This window comes from Sapajus apella, unplaced genomic scaffold (genome assembly GCF_009761245.1).
Source record: "Sapajus apella isolate SASKATOON/1434 unplaced genomic scaffold, GSC_monkey_1.0 scaffold14, whole genome shotgun sequence".
NCBI classification, from domain to species: Eukaryota; Metazoa; Chordata; class Mammalia; order Primates; family Cebidae; genus Sapajus; species Sapajus apella.
Window position 1 is genome coordinate 15,835,599 of NW_022436954.1, and position 25,604 is coordinate 15,861,202.

The 25,604-nt window shown below is 56.4% G+C and overlaps 1 protein-coding gene across 8 annotated transcripts; it reads right to left on the reverse strand.

The window, feature by feature from the left end:
* Positions 1-1,497: 1,497 nt before the first annotated feature.
* SLC39A13 (solute carrier family 39 member 13) lies at positions 1,498-22,199 on the reverse strand. Of its 8 annotated transcripts, XM_032282260.1 has the most exons (11): positions 22,196-22,199; positions 9,551-9,568; positions 7,845-8,153; positions 5,910-6,023; positions 5,503-5,624; positions 4,434-4,541; positions 4,258-4,347; positions 3,487-3,537; positions 3,066-3,198; positions 2,814-2,913; positions 1,504-2,683 (listed from the first exon to the last, which is right to left on the reverse strand). In XM_032282260.1, exons 3-11 carry the CDS (start codon positions 8,143-8,145, stop codon positions 2,608-2,610), a joined length of 1,095 nt encoding a protein of 364 aa, XP_032138151.1. In that variant the 5' UTR covers positions 8,146-8,153; positions 9,551-9,568; positions 22,196-22,199; the 3' UTR covers positions 1,504-2,607. The 8 variants fall into 8 exon arrangements, with proteins under 8 accessions (XP_032138157.1, XP_032138156.1, XP_032138155.1 ...); XM_032282266.1 differs by lacking the exons at positions 9,551-9,568; positions 22,196-22,199 and adding an exon at positions 10,695-10,943 and having other exon boundaries at positions 1,498-2,683; positions 3,070-3,198; XM_032282265.1 differs by lacking the exon at positions 22,196-22,199 and having other exon boundaries at positions 1,498-1,675; positions 3,070-3,198; positions 9,551-9,709.
* Positions 22,200-25,604: the final 3,405 nt, after the last annotated feature.

Below are 25,604 nucleotides of genomic sequence, written 5' to 3' on the forward strand. Positions count from 1 at the left end.
TGACACCTGTGTTCCCCACAGGCACCACCCCCACCTGCTTTGGCTTCCTCAGCTCTAAAATGGGGCCTCTGGCCTCTCCCAGTGGGCTGTGATGCTCGCACACAGCTAGCAGCCCCAAGCACCTGTGGAGGTGAGGAGGTGGCTGGTGGGGACAGCCATGGTTCATTCCTTGGCTCTGAGGCCAGGAGTCATTGGGTCCTTGAGACACTTATGGGATATGTTACAGCTAGGCAAAGCAAATACTATGTCCTTTTAAAATGTTTTGCTGATAAAAATACAGAAAGTCAAAGCACTCCCAGCTAAGGATGTCACTGGGGTTTCACACCCACCTCTGGTCCATGGCACTACCCAGACTGCAGATTCTGGCCAGCAGGCTATTGACAGTGGTCCTGGCTGGCCTGGGAGGAAAGAGGACTGGACACCCGCACCCACATTCTGACAGCACTGGGGAAGTGGTGCCCCGCACCTGGTGTTCTTAGACTCCACACAGTCAGAAGGGAGGGTGTGTGGTTTTGAAAAGGCTCCCATATTCTCGTCTTCTTTTCTTTTTTATTTATTTTTCCAAGACAGAGCCTTGCTCTGTCACCCAGGCTGGAGTGCAATGGCACAATCTTGTCTCACTGTACTGCAACCTCTGCCTCCCAGGTTCAAGCGATTCCCCTACCTCAGCCTCCTGAGTAGCTGGGATTGCAGGCACCCACCACTATGTCTGGCTAATTTTTGTATGTTTAGCAGAAACGGGGTTTCACTATGTTGGCCAGGCTGGTCTTGAACTCCTAACCTTGTGATCTGCCCAACTCGGCCTCCCAAAGTTCTGGGATTATAGGCGTGAGCCTGGCCTGTCTTTTTTACATGAATGAGAGCTTAATTTCACTGAGGCACTTTGTGGTCGGAGCTCCCTTCCCTGATTACATTTTCAGTTGAGGGGGTGCTGGGGGCAGGCAAGGAAAACACCCCGCTTGCAGGTCTAGAAAATAAGGACAGTGTCCTGACCAGGCAAGGTTGCTCGCACCCGTAATCCCAAACTTTGGGAAGCTGAAGTGGGCGGATCACAAGGTCAGGAGTTTGAGACCAGCCTGGCCATATGGTGAAACCCCCTCTACTAAAAATACAAAAAACATTAGCCAGGCGTGGTGGCACATGCTTCTAGTCCCAGCTACTCAGAAGGATGAGGCAGGAAAATTGCTTGAACCCAGGAGGTGAAAGTTGCAGTGAGCTGAGATCACGCCTCCGTACTCCAGCCTGGGTGACAGAGTGAGACTATGTCTCAAAAAATAAAAATAAGGAGAGTGTCCTGGAGTTGGTGGTGGCGAGGGGCTCAAATGGCATAGGGCCAGGATCCTATAGGTGCTCAGTCATAATCGGCGCAAAAAGTTAACAAGCCAGGAAGCCATGCTGCAGGGGTGACAGTTCAGAGACAAGGGCCTGGCTGTGGCAGTGAGGAAGGCCCTGCCTAGCCATGGAAGGCCTTGCAGAACTGAGGCAGAACCCACACAATAAATGTGTAGATATATTTATTTGTATCTTATCTATAGAACAAATATTTACAGATACAAACGGAATCACAACAGCAAAGTTGCTATAAAACCATCCAGACCTCTCGATGGCCACTTCTGAAAACATCCACGGTCAAGGGCAGGGCCAGGCCTGGCTGTGGAGTGGGCCAGCTGAGTACCTGGGCGTCAGCCAAGGGAAATGGCTGGGGATTATGGCTTCAGCACTCTCCCAGAGCACATTCCTAAGCGCTGACAATGCGCAGAGCCCTCACTGCCCCCACCTACCCCAACCCCAGTGGAGAAGGAAAGGGGCCCGAGCTAGGGAGGGCGGCCCAGGCTCACTCTGTGCCTGCTCCAAGAGTCCCTGGCCCCTGTGCTGGCAGGAGTGTCCCTGAGCTGGACCGGGAGGCCTCTTCGGCCTGGGGCTGCTCCCTGCCTGGCAGTCTGCTGTTTGGCAGCTGGAGGTGGCAAGAGCTGCTGGTGCTGCCAGGGCTCATTCTTCACCAGGAATGAGCTCCCAGGGTGGGCAGCCCTGAGGAAAGGGTCTTGGAAAGCGGCTTCCAGCCCACTACTAGGAGCTGGGGACTGTCAGTGCTGAGTGGGGCTGGGGATACGGGAGCACCTGCCTCTCCTTTCTTTGGCTTAGAGGTGGGGAAGGAAGGGCCAGGAAAGGGGAACAAAGCTGCCCCAGCCTTGGCCCCTAGGCACCTGGCTGCGTGTGCAGAGGGGCAGTGGTAGGCAGGCCAGGTCTGGAGTTCCCTGTACCCGGGGATCCTGGGGCTGCTCTTGCTCCTGGGGTCCCGACAGGGTGAGGACCCTCACTGCTCACTGCAGGAGGTACAATATGACAGGGTGGCAAGGAGAGGTGACCACAGCATGGCTAGGAACGGGCACTACACTGGGCCCCGGGCCCGGCACAGGGATCACAGTGTCGGTCTCACACACACCTCTGGCCACATGTGCACACCACACATCCACGCACACCTCCCTCCTGTCTGGTGGGAGGCTCATTCTCTCTCGCAGGCACTCGCCCTCTCTGCCTCTCACATGTGCGGTCACAGAGTGAATCCGAGCGTCTTATTGCTGCAGGGGGCAGGGGCGTCAGGGATGGTTAATCCACGAAGAGCGAAAATAGCACCATCACCATGATGCCCGCGCAGAGCAGAAGCAGCTGCTGCAGGGAGCGCCTGTGGGGAGGGAATGGGGCTCACGGTGGAGGCATGGGGAAGGGGAGGGGGCAGTGGCCAGGAGCCCCTCCCTCCTGGGCCCCTAAGGGCCCTGTGAGTGGCAGTCCTCTTCTTCCAAGAGGTCACTCACCACGGGTCCTCTTCCTCCAAGAGGTCAGGCAGCACATTCACCAAGGCAATGTAGAGAAAGCCACCAGAGGTGAAGGGCAGGACCCAGGCCACCGTCTCCTCTGCAGCAGAGAAGAACACCCAGCTGGGCACCCAGGGCACCACGTGTGCTCCCCACCTCCCAGGCCTGGGGACCAGCAGTGAGGCAGCCACACTCTTTGGCTGGCGCAACTCTGCTGACGCCACCTGCTACCACCACCCACCATGCCCGTACCTACTCCCTTGGGGGACTGGGTACAGATGGCGAAGCCGGCGCCCAGCAAGCCCCCCAGTGCCGTCGAGAGTTGCAGCTTGGCTGCGCTCCATCGGTCAAAGCCAGCCCGGAGCAGGATGGCAAAGTCGCCCACCTGAAGGGAGGTCTGGATGTTCACCCTGCACCCCAGCGGGGCCCGATGCCCTGAGTGTCAGGCACGATACACACTGAGCCCCCTGCCCTTCCCCGGCCTGCCCCTGGGATCCCCTTCCCGAGTATGGCAGAGATGGCAGCTGCAGGCTACTGGGGTGAGGAGCTCTGGCCCACACAGCCCAGCCCCAGCGTGCCACGCCGGGCAGGCCCACCCCACCACCCTCGCAAGCTCCACACCCATGCTGACTGTGGGAGCCTGGTCCCTGGAGAGTGCCCTGCAAGTGCTCACCTCGTGGGGGATCTCATGCAGGAGGATGGCCATGGTCGTCAGGAGCCCAATCTGCAGGGAGGGGAGCCGTGGCTGCGGGGTCTGTGCTGAGGGCTGGGCACCCCACTCGCCCACTCATTCCACAGAGGTTTACTCTGCTCTGAGCTGGCTCTGGGTGGGCACTGTGTTGGCCACTGGAAATATAGCAGTGACTAAAGGGGACAAGGAACCTGCCCTAACGAAACCAGTGGTCTAGAGGGAGAGACAGGACACTCACACTCACAGGTGCTGGAAAGGGAAGGATGGACAGAGTGCGGGTGGGGCAGGCCCAGGGACCAAATTGAGATGAAGTCAGCAAAAGCCTTATGGAGGAGTCCATGTAAGTTGAGGCCCAAAGGATGAGTCATCAGCCGCTCAAAGCGTGGGTGGGAGAACATTCCAGGCAGGGGGAACAGTGTGAGGTGGGAAAGAGCTTGGCCAGCTGCAGAGCAGGCTGCCCCTGGGCCAGAGGCCAGAGGCCAGAGGGAGGAAGAAGCATCTAGGAGCAGGCAGGGGCCATGCCTAGCAGCCTGATAGAGGCACCCAACAAGGAGTGCTGGGAACAGGAACAGACCAGGGGCTCAGGATCAAAGAACGGCAGCATCCAGGACAGCAGCAGAGAGGACGGGACGAGGGCCTTAGATGAGAGCGCTAGCAATGGAGGGGCAAGAAGCAAAGACTCCAGACACAGGCGGAGTCCACGTGGGTGCCACCAGAATTGCCAGAGCCCCACTAGCCCCAAGCCCAACTCACCTTCTTGCTCACAAGGAAGCTGGCAGCCACAGCCAGCCCATGGGTGAAATTGTCGATGGTGTTGGCCAGCAGGTTGAGGTAGCCGCTGACCTGGGAGGGAGGGAAGGCAGGAGGCAGGGCTGAGCAGGGCTGCCACTCAGGGCTGCGGCTGCAGGGTCCCTGAGCAGGCCACTCACTTTGATGCTCCGGACCACGGCACCAAGGCCGGGCTCTGCAGCCGGCTGGGCCAGACAGTGGCCTCCATTGAGCGTGGCGGCAGCGGCAGTGGGGTCTTTGCTGGGGGCCTAGGGCCAGGAGAAGGAGGGAGAGGTGATGTTAGATATCCCCCACTCAGTCAGGGCAGACAGAAGGGAGAGAGATGGAAAAAGAGAGACAGGGGGCCAGGCACAGTGGCTCATGCCTATAATCCCAGCACTTTGGGAGGCTGAGGCAGGCGAATTATGAGGTCAGGAGTTTGAGACCAGCCTGGCCAACATGGTGAAACCCTGTCTCTACTAAAAATACAAAAGATTAGCTGGGCATAGTGGTGGGCGCCTGTAATTCCAGCTACTCGGCGGGCTGAGGCAGGAGAATCACTTGAACCTGGGAGGCAGAGGTTGCAGTGAGCTGAGATCACACCACTGCACTCCAGCCCTAGCAACAGAGTGAGGCTCTGTCTCAAAATAATAATAATAATAATAATAATAATAATAATTGGGAGACCAAGGCAGGTGGATTACAAGGTCAAGAGACTGAGACGATCCTGGCCAACATGGTGAAACCCCGCCTGTACTACAAATACAAAAATTAGCTGGGCGCAGTTGCGCACACCTGCAGTCCCAGCTACTCGGGAGGCTGAGGCAAAAGAATTGCTTGAAACCGGAAGGCGGAGGTTGCAGTGAGCTGAGATCGTGCCACTGCACTCCAGCCTGGTGACAGAACAAGACTCTGTCTCAAAAAAAAAAAAGAGAGAGAGAGGGAGCCCCTCTTTTTTCTAGTTAGAATTCTCTGCTACTCCATTAGCCGGGTATCCCCAAACTCAACAAACCCTCCTCAACTGCTGTCACCATCAGGCTACCAGAACAAGCCAAATCAGGGGCTAATGCTGTCACTCCCAAAGAAGGTGGCCCAGCCTCCCGTAGCTCCCAGGAGAGGGCCAGAAGACCCCTCTTTTCAGGGCTCAACTCGGACCCCCTGCGCCTCCAGGCCCCAGGCACCACCACAGCACAGAGGCTGACATATCCAGGCCCGGGGTGTGGGGCTTACCTGGCTGGTCCCCTCCTCCTTGCTGTCCAGGAACATCTTCTCCAACGCCAGGAAGGTCAGGATGCCAGCAATGACCCACAGCCCCAGCTGCTGCTGCTGCTGCAGGCTCTGCCCCTCACCACCTGCAGGGGGCAGCAATGCCAGGCCAGGCGAAGCCAGGGCCGTAAGAGGGGGCCCTTTGTAATGGGATCTCGTCCAGGGCACCAGGGCAGTGACAAGGGTGGGTCCGGCAGCTGGGGCACAGGACTCCCACTGGGGCCAGGGCCCTGAGACTAGGATGATGACCGCCCCACTCCCAGGCAAGTTCCTGTCAGATGCCCAGAATCCCTCTCCTGGCCATCCCTGGGCATAGGCACCAGGCCCCCACTCCTGCCGCCATCTTGCCCCTGGCCTGTGGCCTCACTCACCAGGGCCGGTGCTGCATGTGTAGGCCCAGGCTTCAGGCAGCAGGTGCAGAAACACATTGCCCAGGAGTCCCCCCAGGGCGAAACTGAGCAGCTGCTTCAGGCGCCGGGCCCCAGCTACAAGGCAGAGATGTAGGGTCTGGGGGACCAACCTGGAACTCCTGGCTTAACCTCCATCCCACCCCGCTCACTGGGCTCCTTCTGGGCCTGCAGAAGGCTGGATATGGGCGGCTGCTCTTCCTGGGTCCCCACCTCACAGCAGAAACACCACACCCTGCCATACGCCCATTGGGATACCACCACGTCATGGTGAAGAGCTGACACGCCCCAGCTCCCAACCCACCAGCTTGTGACCTTGGCAGATGACTTTGGAGACTCAGTTTCTCTATCTATAAGTTGGGTCTTATGGGAATTATTATTTTGTATTGTTTTGTTTTGAGACAGTCTCGCTCTGTTGCCCAGGTTGGAGTGCAGTGGTACAATCTTGGCTCACTGCAACCTCTGTCTCCCAGGTTCAAGGGATTCTCCTGCCTCGGCCTCCTGGGTATCTGGGATTACAGGTGCATGCCACCACACCTGGCTAATTTTTGTATTTTTGGTAGAGACGGTTTCACCATGTTGGCCAGGCTGGTCTCGAACTCCTGACCTCAGGTGATCCACCCGCCTTGGCCTCCAAAAGTGTTGGGATTACAGGTGTGAGCCACCACACCTGGCCTCTTATGGGAATTAAATGACAAAACATATAGCAAGTGCTCGTTAAGTGGGAATTTCTCTCAGTCACTGTCAATCTCAGAAAAGTGGCAGAGATTTGGGGACTTAGAGCATCCAGAGTTGGAAGTCACCTGCCTGAAAGCCATGCCCAACCCTTTGGTTTGATAGAGAAACTGAGGCCTAGAGGACAGAAGCAGCTGGATTTGAGGTGGGATCCCAGGGGAAAGTGCTGTTTCCTGGCTGAGTGACCTGGGGCTGTGCCTGTGCTTCTCCACTTGTAAAACGGAACTAATAATCCACATGCTCCATGCACTGACCTCGAAGGGCTGCTCTGAGGGGTGAGCACAGGCCCAATTGTGGCACCTGGGAGGGCTCTGTTCACAGCGGTGGTGCCAGCCCTCAGCCCAGTGCCTGGCACAGAGCTGCTGGGTCACCATCTGGTAAGTGAATGGTCCCTGAGCCTGGCAGGCGGCACAAGCCTCTGGGGTGCTCGTTTCTAACATTCACAGGGCCCTGGTCCAACCCTCTTGAGTGGGGGTTAGGCATATGATTCTTAGCAGCTCCCCGGAGCTCTCCTGTGTGTTTAGTTACAACATGTTATTTGTAAACAGGCAGTACCTGCACGTGGTATAAAAGGGTAGTAGGGGCAAAGCTCCCACCCATGGCCACATCCCTGTCTCCTGGAGCCCCTCCCCAGGTAGAGGCAGGCCCTGCTACTAGGTGCTTGTAGCTCCTGGGGAAGGCTGAGCCAGCCACCTCTGGCTAGATAACTCCTGGCAGGACCAAGGGAAGAAGTTCTCTTCTATCCTCTCCCTCCGTCTCAGACACTCTGTGACCCAGGGTCTCCTAAGAAGAGCAGCAGTGCCGGGCGCGGTGGCTCAAGCCTGTAATCCCAGCACTTTGGGAGGCCGAGGCGGGTGGATCACGAGGTCAAGAGATCGAGACCATCCTGGCCAACATGGTGAAACCCCGTCTCTACTAAAAATACAAAAAATTAGCTGGGCGTGGTGGCGCGTGCCTGTAATCCCAGCTACTCAGGAGGCTGAGGCAGGAGAATTGCCTGAACCCAGGAGGCGGAGGTTGCGGTGAGCCGAGATCGCGCCATTGCACTCCAGCCTGGGTAACATGAGTGAAACTCCGTCTCAAAAAACAAAAAAAAAAAAAAAGAGCAGCAGTGTGCTTTCCACACCACTGGCCAACCCTGGGCACCACTGGAGGGTCACTCACCTTCTGAGCGCAGCATGGTCCCCATCTCCAGGGGAATGACGAGCAACGGGAAGACCCCACTGAGCCCCACCATGAGGGAACCCAGGAGGGAGCAGATCCACGTGTCCAGCCGCTCTCCACTCAGCAGGGCCCCCCAGGACTCGCTTTCCTTGTTGTCCAGGCGACAGGCCGTCGCAGTCCCCCAGCTCTGGAGGGCCGGCTGGGAACCCCCAGCCCTTCCCAGGAGTTCCACCGCAAGGGTGGTGAGGAAGAGGAGCCTTGGGCCCGCCATGCCACAGCCAAAGCAGGGACATCCAGGCATGCCACGTACTGAAAAACACAAAGGCCACCTACGTAAGCTGCCAGCCTTGGCCGCACACCTGCTTAGGAAACGTGGCGCCTCCCTCCTCCCCCCAAGGGACCCTGGCATCCACCCTCCTGCTGTCCTTGCCAGGGCATCTGAGCTGGGTGCACAGCAGTGGGGCCCTGCGCCTCCACGCCCCACTCCCGAGCACCACACATTTTTTCCTTCTGAGCAGCTCCAGACTGTGTCAGCACCTCCGCCTGAGGCTAAACTTTCCCTAATGACAGGGTGAGGCGCTGGCTGGCCCTCCTCAGCCACCGGTGGCCCAACCCAGCTGGGTGTCTCTGGCTGCCAGGGAAGGTTCTGCAGCAGGCGACACCCCAGGGACTGACGCGTCCAGTCTAAGGAAGGGGATGGGGGGGATTCAGAGAGACACATGTGGGGAAACTGAGCAGCTGAGCCAGGGAAAGACCAGGAAACCAATGTCCCTGGGGTACCGAGAGGACAGGAGGTGGGGCTGATGAGAAAGGAGCCTTTAGCAAAGGGATGCCTCTCTGATGCAGAGCGCAGGCTTTAGAGCCCCAGTGGTGAACTCCGCTGCACTTTCAGCTGTCTGACTCTGGGCAAGTCTCTGCAGCCCCCTCTCTGAGCCTCAGTACCCTCCTGTGCAGGACAGGGATCACTATCACATCCCTCAGTTGGGAGGACGAGGTGAGCCTGAAAATGCAGGTGGATGTGCCCAGGATGAGGAGGCCCTGCCTGTGCCCGGGGAGGCCTCTGGAGCTCCCTGCAGCAGGAATGTGCCCAGCCGGCCGATCACAGGATGTGGACGTGAGTCAACCAAGCGAGAAGTTCCACCTGGAAACTCGGGCACGAGGTTTAAATGCGGTTTGTCCCGCCTCAGGCTGGCTGTGACCTTGAGCTGGTGATGTCCCTGCCTCAGTTTCCTCATCTCCTAATGGAGATGGGAGGGGAAGAAAGCGGCTGCCTCTGGGCGGTGGCAGAGATGCCCATGTCTAGGACCTCCAGGCCGTAACTATTCGGGGACCCTGATGAAGCCAGCGGGACTCCACTGGGGACCACCGGCAAGGCTGGGCCAGGTCGAGGCGGTCATGCAGAGTTGAAGGGACCACAGATTAGGGAGAGGGAATACACGGAGAGTCTGAGGGGAAAGGGAAAGAAGAGAGGGAAAGGAGAGAGTGACAGAGCCAGAGAGAGGCAGGTGGGACACGGAGGGGACAGCGAGGGAGGGATGGGGCGCGGAGCGCGGGGCGACGGGGGAGAGGAGGCCGAGGAGGGCGAGCCTGACTCCCGGGCCCTGGGAGCCAGCCCAGGTCTGATGAGGACCAGTCGAGTGGGGCGAGGGATCCGTCGGGTCCGTCCCGCCCGGGGCGCGAGCCCCAACGGTCCGACGGGCACTCACCATGCGGCGGCGGCGGCGCTCCTCCGGGCGGCCCCGGCCATCCAGCTGCGGTGCCGCGCCCCGCCCCGGCTGCGCCCCGCCCGGCCGCCCCGGCCGCCCGGCCCCCGGCCCGGAGCCGCCCCCGGCGCGCGGCCACGTCACACGGGGCCTGTCCGGAACCCGAGGAGCCGCGTGCCGCGGGGTCGGGGGAAGTGGCGGCAGAGGGCGCTTCCGCCTCGCGGCGCTGGGGGACCCGCGCAGAGGGCGCACTTCCGTTTGGGCCGGGCGGCGGCCGGCGGGGAGGGCTGGGCGGAAGTGGGAGCACCGCATGCACCGCGCTCAGCCAGGCTGGGCAGGGGCAGGGGCGGGGGCGGAGGCGGCGGCTCTGCGGGGACCGCGGTCCGCCGAGCTGCGGGGCTTGTGGGTCTGGCCGCCGCTTCCCTTCCAGAGCCGCAGTCCGCTCGTGGCCACACGGGGGCGCGCCTGGCCGCTAGACCGCGATGCCCAGGTCGGGCTGGGAGGACTGCTGTGCGCTCCTGTTCTGAGTCAGCGTGGCCTGGCTCCTCCATGAACATGGGAAAGGGGAAGTGCCTGCCGCAGGGAGGGGCCTGGCCCCGGGAACCTCAGAAGAGGGAATTTTATTCTTACTCATCGAATTATTTTTATGCTTTGGTATTTCACTGGGAACCTCAGGCCACTGTCTCCAGGGCTTGTAACCCTTTGGAGTCCAATGCATGGTGGCTGGACCCTGCTGATGGGAACTCCAAACCTGGGGGGCCAGGGCTCTGTGCTGGCCTCACCTGGAGGAAGCTAGACCTGACCTCTTTGGTTAGACTAGGGCAGTAAACACTGGTTGGCAGTTCTTATCATAACCGCAATTTACTGAGCACAACTATGTGCTATTCACTCTACTCACATTATCTCACTGAATCCTCATATTATCCCATTGTGGTGGGTACTCTTAGCCCAGGGTCACGTAGTGGCACAGACGGCAGAGCCAGGATTCAAACCTGGATGTCCTGAAGCCAGAATGTGTGTGTCATACCACTTCTCACTTCTAGGTCCTGAACATCCTGAACAGCAGTGATTTGGCGTTTCCACTTCGTATTCTTCTTTGGAAATCAACCAGTATAGAAGATTCAGGAAAGGGCATGTGGGTACTCACTTGGGCAGAGATTGCGACAAGTATGGGTCTCTAAGTCTCTGATCCTCAGCAGCCTCCCAGGGCAGCTCCATCCATTTGCTCTGTCACTTTCCCCTCTGCTGGGGCTCAGAGGGCACCGTCTGCTCTCAGGGCTGCCTGTGGTGCCTGTCCCGCCTCATGTTGCAGTGTCTGCCATCCTTAGACCGCCAGCTCCTCCCTGATGGCCCAGCTTGTCTTTTGAAGTTTTCTGTCCATCTCCCCCACTGGGCCCATACAACTGCTAGGATGTTCTGTTCCCTCCCTGAGTTCCAAAATGGAATCCCTGGGTTGGTTTCTTGGCAAGGAAAGCTACTCAGGGATCCTGCCCTAGGACCTCCAAGATGCCTCCCTCCCTGTATGCAAAGCACTCCATCTTATGCAAAGCACTTCACAATATGCAAATGATTTCACAATAGCACAGTTAGCATTCCTGCCTCTGGGGGCTGAGGGCTCCTGGCCACCCAACAAGGCGATGGGCAAGACCCAGCCAGAAATGTTGCTTGCTGCCAATACACTACCCTTTCCTCCCACCTGGCCCGGAATTCCCACTGGATTCCTAAGGCTCAGTGGCTCACACCTGTAATCCCAGAACTTTGGGAGGCCTAGTAGGGAGGATCTCTTGAGCCCAAGAGCTCCAGACCAGCCTGGGTAACAAACCAAGAACCCGACTCTACAAACAATTTTAAAATTAGCCAGGTGTGGTGGTGTGCACCTGTAGCCCCAGCTACTCAGGAGGCTCAGGTGGAAGGATTGCTTGAGCCCAGGAGGTCCAGGCTGCAGTGAGCACTGATTGTGCCACTGTACTCCAGCCTGGGTGACAGAGTGAGACCCTGTCTCAAAAATAAAGAAAAAATACGAATTACAAATTAATAAAGCGCTAAATTAGATCTGCAGGGGCTTTTAGGTATATTAGTGAAAAAAGTGAGATACAGAGATACTTAATATCCACTTTTTAAAAGAGACTATTAAAAATAATGACAGAAACCTGTATATGTATATGTGATTAAAGGTATCAGTATATATCAGTCTATGTATAATGAATACATTAAAAAATATTACACATTAAAGTGATATTATGGATTCCATGGTGGGAGGAACTAATGTGAATAGAGAAGGAAAACAACACATTAAAAGTTGTATGTGATCAGGTGCAGTGGCTCACGCCTGTAATTCCAGCACGTTGGGAGGCCAAGGTCTGCAGATCACCTGACGTTGGGAGTTTGGGACCAGTCTGACCAACATGGTGAAACCCCTCTACTAAAAATACAAAATTAGCCAGACGTGGTAGTGCATGTCTGTAATCCCAGCTACTCAGGAGGCTGAGACAGGAGATTTGCTTGAACCCGGGAGGCAGAGGTTGTGGCGAACTGAGATTGCGCCACTGCAGTCCAGCCTGGTGACAGAACAAGACACCATCTCAAAATAAATAAATAAATAAATAAGGCCGGGCGCGGTGGCTCAAGCCTGTAATCCCAGCACTTTGGGAGGCCGAGGCGGGTGGATCACGAGGTCAAGAGATTGAGACCATCCTGGTCAACATGGTGAAACCCCGTCTCTACTAAAAATACAAAAAATTAGCTGGGCATGGTGGTGCGTGCCTGTAATCCCAGCTACTCAGGAAGCTGAGGCAGGAGAATTGCCTGAACCCAGGAGGCGGAGGTTGCGGTGAGCCGAGATCGCGCCATTGCACTCCAGCCTGGGTAACAAGAGCGAGACTCCGTCTCAAAAAAATAAATAAATAAATAAATAAATAAATAAATAAATAAATAAATAAATAGGTGGGTGTTGTGGCTCATGCTTGTAATCCCAGCACTTTGGGAGGCTGCGGTCAGGAGTTCTAGACCAGCCTGGCCAAGATGGTGAAATCACATCTCTACTAAAGATACAAAAAAATTAGGCGGGCGTGGTGGTGGGCACTTGTAAATACAGCCACTCTGGAGGCTGAGGCAGGGGAATCACTTGAATCACCCAGGAGGCAGAGGTTGCAGTGAGCCAAGATTGCGCCACTACACTCCAGCCTGGGCAACAGAGCGAGACTCTAAATAAATAAATGAAAATAAAAGATGTATATGATCACATGTATGTAATGGTGTAAAATTGCATAGATATATCAAATCTCATCTTAGAAGTATGAAAATCTCACTATATAAACTCCTTATCTTTCTCTCTGTCTCTCTCTTTTTTTTTCGAGACAGGGTCTCACTCTGTTGCCTAGACTGAAGTGCAGTTGCGTGATCTCGGCTCACTACAACATCTGCCTCCCAGGCTCAAGTTAACTCTCTGGCCTCAGCCTCCTGAGTAGCTGGGATTACAGGCACACGCCACTACCTCCTGGCTAATTTTTGTATTTTTAGTAGAGATAGGGTTTCACCATGTTGGCCAGGCTGGTCTTGAACTCCTGACCTCAAGTGATCCACCAGTCTTGGCTTCTTGAGTGCTGGGATTACAGGCGTGAGCCACTGTGCCCGGCCTCTTTCTTTCTTTTTTTAAAATTAGAGATGGGGTCTCGCTTTGTTGCCCAGGCTGGTCTCAAGCTCCCGGGCTCACATGATCCTCTCGCCCCAGCCTCCCAAGAAGCTGGGACTACAGGTGAACACCACCACATCTGACTCTTACTTTTATTTTTTTGATAAAGCGTTTTCTGACATATATATGTATACCTAGACAATATTCCATTTTAGTTGGCTTTTTTAAATTAAAAAAAAGAGGCTGTTTTAAAGTTTTACATTGTTTATTAAATTTTACAATTGTTTTCCTGTAGATTCTGAATAATTATTACCAAGTTTACTTCTAGGTGTTTTATATTTTTGTGGATATATATATATATATATATATATATGTTTTGAGACAGTCTCGCTCTGTTGCCCAGGCTGGAATGTAGCACCATCTCTGCTGACCACACCTTGGCCTTCTGGGCTCAAGTGATCCTCCCACTTCAGCCTCCCATGTAGCTGGGGCCACAGCCACATGCCACCATGCCTGGCTAATTTATTTGGTATTTTTTGTAGAGATGGGGTTTTGCTATGTTGCCCAGGCTGGTCTAGAACTCCTGGCCTCCCAACGTGTTAGGAATACAGGCATGGGTTACTCTGCCCAGCCTAGAGTCTTTTTTTTTTCTCTGAGACAGAGTCTTGCTCTGTTGCCCAGGCTGGAGTGCAGTGGCACAATCTCAGCTCACTGCAACCTCCGACTGACTCCTGGGTTCAAGTGATTCCTCTGCCTCAGCTTCCCCAGTAGCTGGGACTACAGGCACCTGCCACCATGCCTGGCTAATTTTTGTATTTTTAGTAGAGATAGGGTATTACCATATTGGCCAGGTTGGTCTCAAACTCCTGACCTTTTGATCCGCCTACCTCAGCCTCCTAAAGTGCTGGATTACAGGCATGAGCCACTGTGTCCGGCCGCCTAGAGTTTTTTATGAGGGTAATCATATCATCTCCTAATAACAAAAGTATTAGAAATAGGGAAGGAACATTGTTATTTGTGAAGATATGGCTTGCCTGGTTTTGAACTTCATGAGAAGGGTAAGGACAGCTGTCCTTTGGTGTCCTGGTGGGGAGTGGGGGAGTTGGATCCAAAACCCCCTGAGGATACCAAAATCCACAGATGCTCAATCCCCGATATAAAATGGTGTGGTATTAAATATTTGCATATTTAGCCTACCACATCCTCCCATAGACTTTAAATCATCTCTAGATTGCAAAAAACAATGTAAATGCTATGTTAATCGTTGTTACACGGTATTGTTTAGGGAATGACAAGAAGAAAGTCTGTACATTTTTCTACGGACTCAACCATCCATTTTTTCTCCAAATATTTTCCAACCAAGGTTGGTTGAATCCATGGATGGTGAACCCCGGGATACAGAGGGCCGCCTGCATGCGTCTTCTTGGACTGACTTTTTCCACTCAATACCATGGTGCAAATATTCTTTCATGATGTCGGCGAACCCATGGGTCATCTGCTTCTGCAGAATGATGTTCACTGTGCAAATGTGCCTACTGTAATTTATTCATTCTCTAATCAATGGGCCCTGGGATATTCTTTTAGGATTTTTTTGCTATTAGGGACAACGCAGCTGTGAATATTCTTGTCCCTGTCTCTTGGAGCACATGCCTGAGAGCTTATCTTGATTTGCTGCCTGGGGGGATGAGTGAGTGACAGCCTCTGTACCTCCGCTTCGGGAGATAAGGCCAGATTGCTCTCCCTGGGGGGCTATTTTGGGCTGCACCCTGACTAGCCACAAGCAGGAGGGCCTGCTGCTCCCCTCCAGGCCAGCCCTGGCTGTCAGGACAGTTCTCTTCTGCCCTTCAGAGGCATAAATAGCCTCTCAGTGTGGTCTGAATTTGCATCGCCCTCATCAGCAGTGAGGCTGAGCCTCCCTGGATGGTATTTGAGCAAATTCTCGCGTGTGTGTTATCTATTTTTCTATTGGATTGCTTGATTTTCTTTTTCCTTGATTTGCAAGAGTTTCTTATGTATTTTTTTTTTTTTTTTTTTTGAGACGGAGTTTCGCTTTTGTTACCCAGGCTGGAGTGCAATGGCGCGATCTCGGCTCACCGCAACCTCCGCCTCCTGGGTTCAGGCAATTCTTCTGCCTCAGCCTCCTGAGTAGCTGGGATTACAGGCACACGCCACCATGCCCAGCTAATTTTTTGTATTTTTAGTAGAGACAGGGTTTCACCATGTTGACCAGGATGGTCTCGATCTCTTGACCTCGTGATCCACCCGCCTCGGCCTCCCAAAGTGCTGGGATTACAGGCTTGAGCCACCGCGCCCGGCCTCTTATGTATTTTTGAGGCTATTCTCCGCTGCACTCCGTAGACATGGCTAGTTGTGGCTTGCTTTTCACTTTCTCCACGGTGTCTCTTCTCCCTTCCCCCGCACACCTGTGCCAGGGAGGCCACTTGGCATTGCTAGTGTGGGAGGAGGTCGTGTGCCCCTCGGAGCCCTGTTGAAACTGACCCCACTACTTCTCTTGTCCCTGGGGCCTTAAGGGACCCCTCTCTTCTTCCGTCTCAGCTCCCCTCCCACTTTTGGCGAGGGCAACGAAGTTTGGGAAGCCCCTATGGGTGGGGGCGAGCATCCCGGGGCAGCTCGAGCCTCAGAGCAATGGTGTCCCCCCACCTCGGTTATTTATCACTTCCGGCTGCCCACCTGGGGGACTGGGCCCCCTCTCCGCTCGACTGGGCCGCAGCGGGGCAGCTCGGGAGCTCCCCTGGGGGCGGGCGGCGCGGGGGAGGGGCCCTCCGGGGGCGGGGCCGGGGGCCGGGCCTGCGGCGGGGGCTGGGGTTGGGGGCGGAAGCTGCCCGAGCAGATAAGGGCCTGCGGTGAGATAGTGCGGGACGCCGCCTCCGCCCCCGGGCTCTCCAGAGCGCCCCCGCACCCTGGAGACCCCCCTCCTGCTGCCCGGGCTGGGCATCCCGGGAGGAGACCCCAGGGAGCAGTGGGGGATGGGGCTGCAGCCTGCCCACTCAGCCTCGGTGATGAGCTGCAGCAGGGCTCCACGCCTCAGTTATCTCAGCTGGAAAATGCGGGTAGGAGCCCGGTTTTCCCCGCAGGGCTGTTGCGGATGGACCAAGTGCAGGCTTGTGACGGCCTCTGTGGGTTGGGCGAGTTTTGAACAGCGGGTCCCCTGAGCGTCACATCGCTTCGTTCATCCCCATTGCATAGATGGGAAAGTGGGGAGTTTCACCCAAAGCCCCAGAGCCAGCATGCAAAAAGCAAGTGGGAGGGAGCTGGAACGCTTTCCACCGCCCCGCCCCGCCCTGGGGATAGGTCTTGGTTTGGTGGAGCCTGAAGCTTAAAACCATTTTGGGGGGCACTCTGTAAGGAAAAGATTACAAAATCGCAAGTACAGAATTGCTGAGAGGCCGGGCGCGGTGGCTCACGCCTGTAATCCCAGCACTTTGGGAGGCCGAGGCGGTGGATCATGAAATCAAGAGACCCAAACCAACCTGGCCAACATGGTGAAACTCCCTCTCTACTAAAAATACACAAATTATCTGGGCGTGGTGGCGCGCGCCTGTAGTCCCACCTACTCTGGAGGCCGAGGCAGGAGAATCGCTTGAATCCGGGGCGGCGGAGCTTGCAGTGAGCTGAGATTGCACCACTGCACTCCAGCCTGGGGATAGAGCCAGACTCTGCCTGAAAAAACAAAACAGGCTGGGCGCGCTGGCTCACACCTGTAATCCCAGCACTTTGGGAGGACGAGGCGGGCAGATCACGGAGTCAGGAGATGAAAACCGTCCTGGCTAACATGGCGAAACGCTGTCTCTACTAAGATACAAAAAAATTAGCCGCACGTGGTGGCGTGCGCCTGTAATCCCAGCCACTCAGGAGGTTGAGGCAGAGGAAATCGCTTGAACCCTGGCAGTGGAGGATGCCGTGAGCCGAGGTCGTGCCACCGCACTACAGCCTGGGCAACAGGGCAAGACTCTGTCTCAAAAAAACAAAACAAAACAACAACAAAATCAAAAACAACCAAAAACAAAATTGCTGAGGCCCCTCCCAAGGGTCTTGGAAAGACCTGAGCCAGTGAGGAAGCTCAAGTGCAGCTTTCTTACTGTCCCAGCCCCAGCCCCAGCCCTACCCTGCAGGCCCCCTGGAAGGGGTGATACCACTCTCCCAAGAAAGTCAGACACCAAGGTTAGGGAGCTGAGTGACCCAAGGCAATATGGCAAGGAAGTGCACCTGGTCTCCAACCCCTTGCATGCCCAGGCAGCGTCCCTCAGCCCAACCAAGAGCAAGCGCAGTCAGGTGTTTGGGGACTGCAGCCACAGCCAGGCAGGGCCAAGCCCTCCAGTCCCATCCAGTCATGGTCCAATTTACCACCCAGGGCCCCAACCCTGCGGGCGAGGAAGGTGCAGAAGAACTCCTAGGAGGAAAGGAAGGAGGGCCTCTCAGGTGTATGTAAGTGCACAGGACTTAGAGGTAGGCAGGACTGGGTTTCAAGCCCCTGCAAGGCTGTGTGTCCTTGGGATATCTCCTTTCCCTGGGTTTCCTCATCTGTAAAATGGGAGTAATAATCGTACCTACTGGACCGAGTTGGTGCGTGAAGAAGGGCTGGGCCATGGCTGTTGGAAACACATTTCCCTCCTGTGAGATCTCCAGGCCAGGAGAGGCATTTTCTCCCATTTTCATGAGGTCACTTACCCAGAGGGTGGTCTCTCCATTGCAGAGCTGGAATTTAAATGAGGGAATGTCTGGTGCGGATGCACGGAGCTTTCACCACCAGGAATGCTGCCTCTTTGGGCTTGTCTCAGTGGAATTAACCACCATTAGGTGTTCATGCCAAGGGCTAAGCGCCAAGGGGAGCCTGGCTCATCCCCTTTCTGGATTTTACCATCTCTGTGCTCCCATGGGAACCTGAGGCTGGAAGTTTTTCTTTCTTTCTTTTTTTTTTTTTTGAGAAGAGTCTCGCTCTGTTGCCCAGGCTGGAGTGCAATGGCACGATCTCGGCTTACCCCAACCTCTGCCTCCCAGTTCTCCTGCCTCAGCCTCCCGAGCAGCTGGGATTACAGACATGCACCACCATGCCTGGCTAATTTTGTATTTTTAGTAGAGATGGGGTTTCTCTATGTTGGTCAGGCTGCTCTTGAACGCCTGACCTCCTGTGATCTGCCCGCCTTGGCCCCCCAAAGTGCTGGGATTATAGGCGTGAGCTACTGTGCCCGGCCAAGGCTGGGTTTTTTCCAACTCTGAAATCCTCCAGCCTGGACCAGGAGAAGCAGGAAAACTGAGACTAGGGATAGGGTAGAGGAGCTGGGAAGAGGCTGTGGCTGTGGGCCTGGGGGCAGCAGTGAGACCTGAAAAGGTTTGAAGTCTTTTTTCCAAAGAGGTGCTGCTTTGCCTCAGGGTTTGCATAGGGTCCACTGGACAGGCACACAGGGAAACTGAGTTCTCATCTCAGCATAGCCCCTTTCTAGTAAGCGGAGCTTGCACCTGTCAGTCCTCCCCGAGCCTCAGTTTCCTTATCTGTGAAATGGGGATAAGAATGAATACCTGCGGTATCGGCCGGGCGTGGTGGCTCACGCCTGTAATTCAAGCACTTTGGAGGTCAAGGCGGGCGGATCACCTGAGATTGGGAGTTCGGGACGAGCCTGACCAACATGGTGAAACCCCGTCTTTAAAAAAAAAAAAAAAAAAGAATACCTGCAGTATCAAGGATTACAAGCTGTTGTATATGTAAGTGCCTGGTGCTTACCTCTGGTTATTAATACAGTCTTGAGTTGGGGTGGGGATGTCATATGAGGGGTATGGAGTGTGAGCAGAAGTGGGGAGTCCTGCCAGGGTGGGAGTTGGGACCTCCAAGGTCTCCGTCCCAGAGAGGGAGCACCTTGAGGGTGGGGCTGGGAACCTCAGCTTCAGCCCTCTCGCAGGTCAGGAAGGGCCAGAGGGAGGCCAGGGAGGGCCCTGGGTGTTGTCAGAGAAGAGTGGGGAGCTGGAGTGTTCACCCCAACTCAGGCAGGTGAGAGGGAGGCAGCGGGGCTGGCCACAGTGTGTTGCTGGCCGCACGATTACCCCAAGGCCCCATTCCACAGCCTCATTTGTCCCTCAGTGCAAACTTCTGAGCTATGCATTTCTCCATTTGTTTTTTGTATTTTTGTTTGTTTGTTTTTTGAGATGAGTCTCATTCTGTTGCCCAGGCTGGAATGCAGTGACACAAGCTAGGCTTACTGCAATCTTCACCTCCCGGGTTCAAGTGATTCTCCTGCCTCAGTCTCTCAAGTAGCTGGAATTACAGGCACGTGCCATCGCACATGGATCATTTTTGTATTTTTGGTAGAGAGGGTTTCTCCATGTTGGTCAGGCTGGTCTCAAACTCCTGACCGCAGATGATCCACCAGCCTCGGCCTCCCGAAGTACTGGGATTATAGGCGTGAGCCACTGTGCCAAGCCTGAAATTCCTTATTTTATCTTAAAAAAAATTATAAGTTTGCATCCATCTCTTTAATGTGTGGGGATTTCCCTCCCCTTTCTTAAAAACACCTTCCCTTCTCAGTCTTCTACGTGAGTGGACGTTCTGGGAAGACACACCCGGGTTATGTCCTGAGGCTGTGGATATCTCATGCCCCAGGGTGGCCCCCAGGCCCTGGGCCACCTTGCCTGGCTGGGAAGAAGTTCAGGGATGGCTGAGGTTGATAGTTGAGGGCCTGCCAGCTGTCAAGGCCTGGGGCTGGCCCCACCGCTGCTCTCAACTCCTGCCACCTCTCCATCTCATCTTGGCTCCTAGACGGTTGTCCATCCAGCTCCAACTGTCCCAATAGGAGTTCTCAGGATACCTAACCCCTCCCTCTGTCCACTGAGGGTCCTTGGTTTAGAGGGGGTACTGCCTGTCTTCATCCCTCTCTACTGGGCAGCCTGACCACACAACCTAGGGCTTTCTGTGCCAATTAAGAGGAAACTGAGGCCGAGTGGAGAGGTGCCAGCCTCGGGTAGCGCAGCGAGGAGGGCTGTTGGGTGTCCAGGGGTGGGTGTTTCTGGGCAGAGGGGGTTACCTAGGCCCGAAGAGAGATCTGGGCACTGGCCAGCGAGGCAGGAGGAAGGAGGGAAGGCTGCGGGGCACCCGGGGGCTGCTGCCTGGCGGGTCCCCGTGCCCAGGCAAGGGAAGTTTCTTATTTCTCCTGCTCCGACTTCCCCCTTTGATTTATTATAGCCATGAAATGCTCTGCTCTCTTCTCTTTTCCTTGCTGTCCCCGGGGCTGGAGGAGCACAGCCTCCCCGGGAGCGGGCCTCGGCCTTACTGGACTCCTGTAGCCTTCTGAGGGCTGGGCCCGGGAGACCAGAAACGAGAGGTGAGTGGGGGCCGGCAGGGTGCAGGGAGGAGGGCCCAGGCCCCCCAAAGGCAGAGTGGGGCAGGACCCCCAAGGGCCAGCATGTCCCGGTTGGGAGGGGTTGGGGCTGGGCGGAGGGTGTGGCAGGTGTGGACCTGGCAGCAGGTGGCTCCGGGGGGTGGGGGGGTCTCGGGGGATGGCGGGCTCTGGGCCAACGGCCTCAGTGAGGACTGCCAGGGTCTGAAGGTTGGGCACAGAGTCCCCGGATGCCAAACACTAGGTCAAAGAAATGGCTCCTCTGTGACCCCTGACCCCACATGCTGATTTAAGGGTGGCCAAAGTAGGCCTGGCCCTGGCTGGGCTGGGGATTGGGCTGAGAGCCCAGAGGAAGGCGGAGGCCTGAGGCCTGGGTGATGCCGGGCTCCTCCAGGCCGCGGCTGGACATCTCCCCGAGGCCTGGCCCAGGCTGGCGAGGGCTGGGGGCTGTGTCCGGCTCCTCGGCGGCCTGGTGGCCAGAGCATTTCTCCGGGCCACTGTGCGGTGCCTGTGGTAATGGGCTGTTGGCGTTTTGCAATGGGCCGGGGGTGGGGAGGCGGCGCACACATGCTTCCTGTGGTGACTGGGCGCTTCCTGTTTTCTCAGGCGCCGGCCTTGCTGCTGCCGATGTGGAAACAGGGGCAGCTGCAGCCCGGGTGGCTCCAGGCTGGGCGCCCCGACCCTGCCTAGAGAGGCCTACGTGGGCCCAGCACCCCCAGGCCCCAGACCCGGGTAGAGGTGGCCCGAGCTTCCCCCACAGCAGGCCACCATCCCTCCCCTCCCTAACAGCTTCCGCCAAGAGGAAGGGGCCAGGCAGGTGGTCCCGGCGGTCAGAGGTCCAGGGGTGAGGCTAGGCGGGAAGTCAGGGCACGTGGCTCTGGTCTCAGCTCTGGCTCATCAGGCACTGCTGCCATCTCACCTGCTCCAGGCCTGCCTAAATCTTTGCTGCAGTACCTCAGCAGCCATGGTCTAAAACCTCTTGCCCATTCCCACTCCAGTTCTGACATTCGTTGGGCTTTGCATCCCCAGAACCAAAGCTTTAGGGATAGCACAGAGGCTGGGGCCTTGGAAGTGGGACCTGGTAAAGACCTTGGCAGAGAGGGGAACAGGCGAGGCTGGTGGGCTTCCCACACCTGAGCAAGGCTTAGAGGTAGGAAGAGCAGGCCCACATTTGGCAGATGGGGTGCTGATGGAAGGGGGGCGGCAGGGGCCACCCTGATCTGGGAGGATCAGGCTTTTAGAAGCCTCTGTATTCCTGCAAACCTTGGGGAAGGGCCTGACACCCCCTCACATGCTTCCTCAGAAGGAAGACACGGTCATTTCCAGGGTGGGGCAGGCCCAGCCCTTCCCAGCTGCCAAGGAGGTGGGTGCTGGTGTGGGGTGACTTGGGCACCTCAGGAAAGACCCACGCCTCTTCCACCTGCCAGCCTGCCTGGGCTCAGGCCTTTGATGTCCGAAATGCCCTTTCCCCAAATCTGTTGTGTTTTGTTTTTAAGCTGATATTGCAAGAAGAGGGGAGGGGAGATGACTTTGCTTCTGGTCGAGTTTGCTGACAGCATCTGACCTCGGGAGGAAGAGCCTCTTTGCGAGAAGGCCAAGCCCTGTGTCCCCCGGGAGTGGCCAGTCCATCAGCTGAGCTCAGCCATCCTCTTGGTCCAGGAGGTTCAAGACGAGGCGCTCCCCTAAAGCCCAAGTCCCGCCCATCACAGCACAGGGCCTCTTCCCAGCCGAAAAGGCCTTGGAGAGCCCAAGACCCCGAGATGCAGCCGCTGCCTGAAAGGCCATCAGGGCAGCCTGGCCCTCACTGTCCTGTTCCCTGCCTTGGTGTTTCGGGACAGCCTGAGTGCTGAGTTGGCGGCTCAGCAGCTGCTCTGGCCACCAAGGCCCAGTTATAAATAAGCTCAGGGTGGCCGAGTCATCATGTTCTGAAGCTCCCCCAGCCCAGCTGCATTACCTCAGTGACCACAGGTTGGGACTGCCCAGAACTGATGGGTCCCCAGAACCCACCCACCCAAGCAAAGGCTGGCTGGGCTGCGCGCCTCCCAGGGTCCCCAAATCCAGGACTTCAGCATCTGTTGCTCTTTAGACCTGGGCTTCCCTGGACACAGGCCGCAGAAGGACAGGCCCATCCTGCCCCACGGAGCACGCAGCTATTTACAAACCGAAACCAGGAGAAGCGAAGTGGCTGCGGCCAAAGTGGCTCCAGGCCCCCAGCCCCCACCCCCACCCCATCCCCAGCAGCCCAGCCCCCTCTCCCGTTGGCTTCCTCTTTCCTTCCCCGCACAGCTCCCCCCACCCCACTGCCCAGCCAGCCCACTCTAGATGACCTGCAGGTGCCCCACAGTGTCCCCCAACCCCACCTCTGCCTGGGGCTCCCCCTCTCCTCTTCACCCCAGGACCCCATCAGTCTGAGCTCCCAGGAACAGGCCCCCTCCCACTAGGCCCAGCCCACCCTGCCCTGCTCAAGGCCCATTCCCACAGTTCTCAGTTCCCCTTCGTGCTTGGAAACACTCCAACCCGGATGGTCGCCTCCATGTCACTCGTCCCTGCCTGAGGGCAGCTTCTCAGGATGCCCTTGACCTTCACGCAGACACGAGAGGGCCCAGGAATCTGGGGCGCTGTGGTGGAGCTGGATCAGCTGGGGCCTTCGGGGGGCACATTTCTGGACAGGAAGCCCTGGCCATCATTCTCAGCCAGCCACGTTGGGTTTCGGCCCTCTTGTCAGGCTGGTGTGGGTCACAGGCCTTCACCAGGCACAGACTTAAACTGGGACAGATGGACGCTGGCTCTGGGCCTAATACTGCTTCAGAGCTGGCTGGCGGGATGGTGCTGCACAGCCCCTGGGAGAGGCCAGACTACACAGGAGTCACTGCAGCTACAGGCAGTCTCCCTTATGTCGGTACAGAGTTTTACAGTTAGAGTGGCCAGTTTATTCTGTCCCCAGAATAAGCCTATTCCATTATCTCCATCATAAAATGGAAACTGAGGGCAGGACACAGCAGCTCATGCCTGTAATCCCAGCATTTTGAGAGGTCGACGCAGGAGGATCACTTGAACCCAGGAGTTTGAGGTCAGCCTGGACCACAGAGTGAGACCCTAACTCTACAAAATATAAAATAATTAGTCCAGCATAGTGGTGCATGCCTATAGTCCCAGGTACTGGGGAGACTGAGGTGGGAGGACTGCTTGAGCCTGGGTGTTGGAGGCTGCAGTGAGCTATGATCACACCACTGCACTCCAGCCTGGGTAACAGAGTGAGACCCTGTCAAGTGTCTGGAGATTGTAGATTTCACTGAGAAAATCTAGAACCCAGTGTCCTTCTCTCTTCCTCTGACTGTCTCTTGCTTCATCTTGTTCCTTTGTCTGCCTCCTGGGAGGGTGGACGTTTTCTAGTGCTGTGACCAGGGCAGGAGCAGGGCTGGCCTGAAGCTCAAGGGGGAACAAGGGCGTGGACGATAGAGCCACCTGTCGCTTTCCCTGGGTGGCCGTCAGTGCCCAGTGTCCCCTGCCTTCTCCCCCAGCCCTGCCCCAGGGGAGGGATCTTCCTGCTCCGTTTCTTCCCTCCTGACCAGTCCCAGCTGAGGAGGAGCCCGGCCTGAGCCCCCCTCTGCTGCATCAGCTGGCTGACGGAGCGCCAGCTGACCTCTCTGGGCCTCACATTCCTCTTCTGTGAAATGGTCATTCCACAAATACGGAGCACCTACTTGGTGCTGGCCTTGAGCTGGGCGCAAGCTGTTTCTACAGCTGGGTTACAGCCCCTGCCCTTGTGGAACCCATAGTCCCATGGGGAAGGCAGATAACTTACAAAATCCTGTGAACACCGGAAGGGAAACCAAGGCAGTGGGATTCAGAGGGGCTATGAGTGTTGCCTGGGGTGGAGAGAGGTGTTACTTGGGATGGGCCCTGAAGGACAGGAATGAGTGTGCCAGCACAAGCAGGGTGGATGGGCTCTCCAGGCTGAGTCACAGCCCGGTGCCTTGGTTCTAGCAGCTCCTCTGGTCTGGAGTGCCTTTCTTTCGTCTGGGCCTGTGAACTCCTACTCATCCATCAGGGCCCATGGACACACCATAGCACGATCAGGCCTGGCCTGGCCTGTCCTGGCAGCTCCTCACCTCCTTCTTCCTGTCCAAGGCCTGAGCAGACCTGACCGCCAGGCCTCCTTTGTCACAGTACTCTCACCAGCCCCACCCAGGCTGGTGTCTGCTCCCTAGCTCCAGCCCCCGCCGTCCCTGCTCCGAAAAGCACCGTTTCCCTTTTCTGGGTGACCACATGCCATGCACAGGGAATTTCCATTGTAGCCTGCGGAGCCTCTGATTCACTCAGGCCGCTCACGAAGTTAACTCCTTCCAGGCCCAGGCCTCCTGCTCCTACACCCTGGGCTGCCCCCGACCCCTAGCCTGGGACCCCTGGCAGCCCTGCACGAGCCCTGGGCCCAGAGCCTCAAAGCTGAATTCAGCTCCTCACTCACTGGTGCCTCAGGGCCCACTCTCCCTTGTCTGTCCCAAGGGCTCAAGGCACACACTCAGGCAGCCTTGGGCTGAGAGCACAGGCTTGGGAGGAAGACAAGCCTGGGTGCAAATCCTGATTCTGGCCTTTCTTCCTGGAGCAGGCGTAAGCATCCACTCTGAGCCCCGTTTCTCATCCGTAAAATAGATAACCCTATTGAAAGGATCTCATGTGCTGGGCCCATGGTGGGAGCTGTCATAAGTTTCCTTTTCTTTTCTTTTTTTTTGAGATGGAGTCTCGCTCTGTCACCCAGGCTGGAGTGCAGTGGCGCAATCTCGGCTCACTGAAACCTCCGCCTCCTGGATTCAAGCAATTCTCCTGCCTCAGCCTCCCGAGTAGTTGGGACTACAGGTGCCTGCCACCACACTGAGCTAATTTTTGCATTTTTAGTAGAGACGGGGTTTCACCATGTTGGCTAGGATGGTCTGTCTTCTGACCTCATGATCCACCTGTCTTGGCCCCTTGTGATCCACCCGTCTTGGCCTCCCAAAGTGCTGGGATTACAGGCGTGAGCACCGCACCTGGCCTTAGTTTCCTTGTCTTTTCTTTTTTTTTTTTTTTTTTTTTTTTTTTT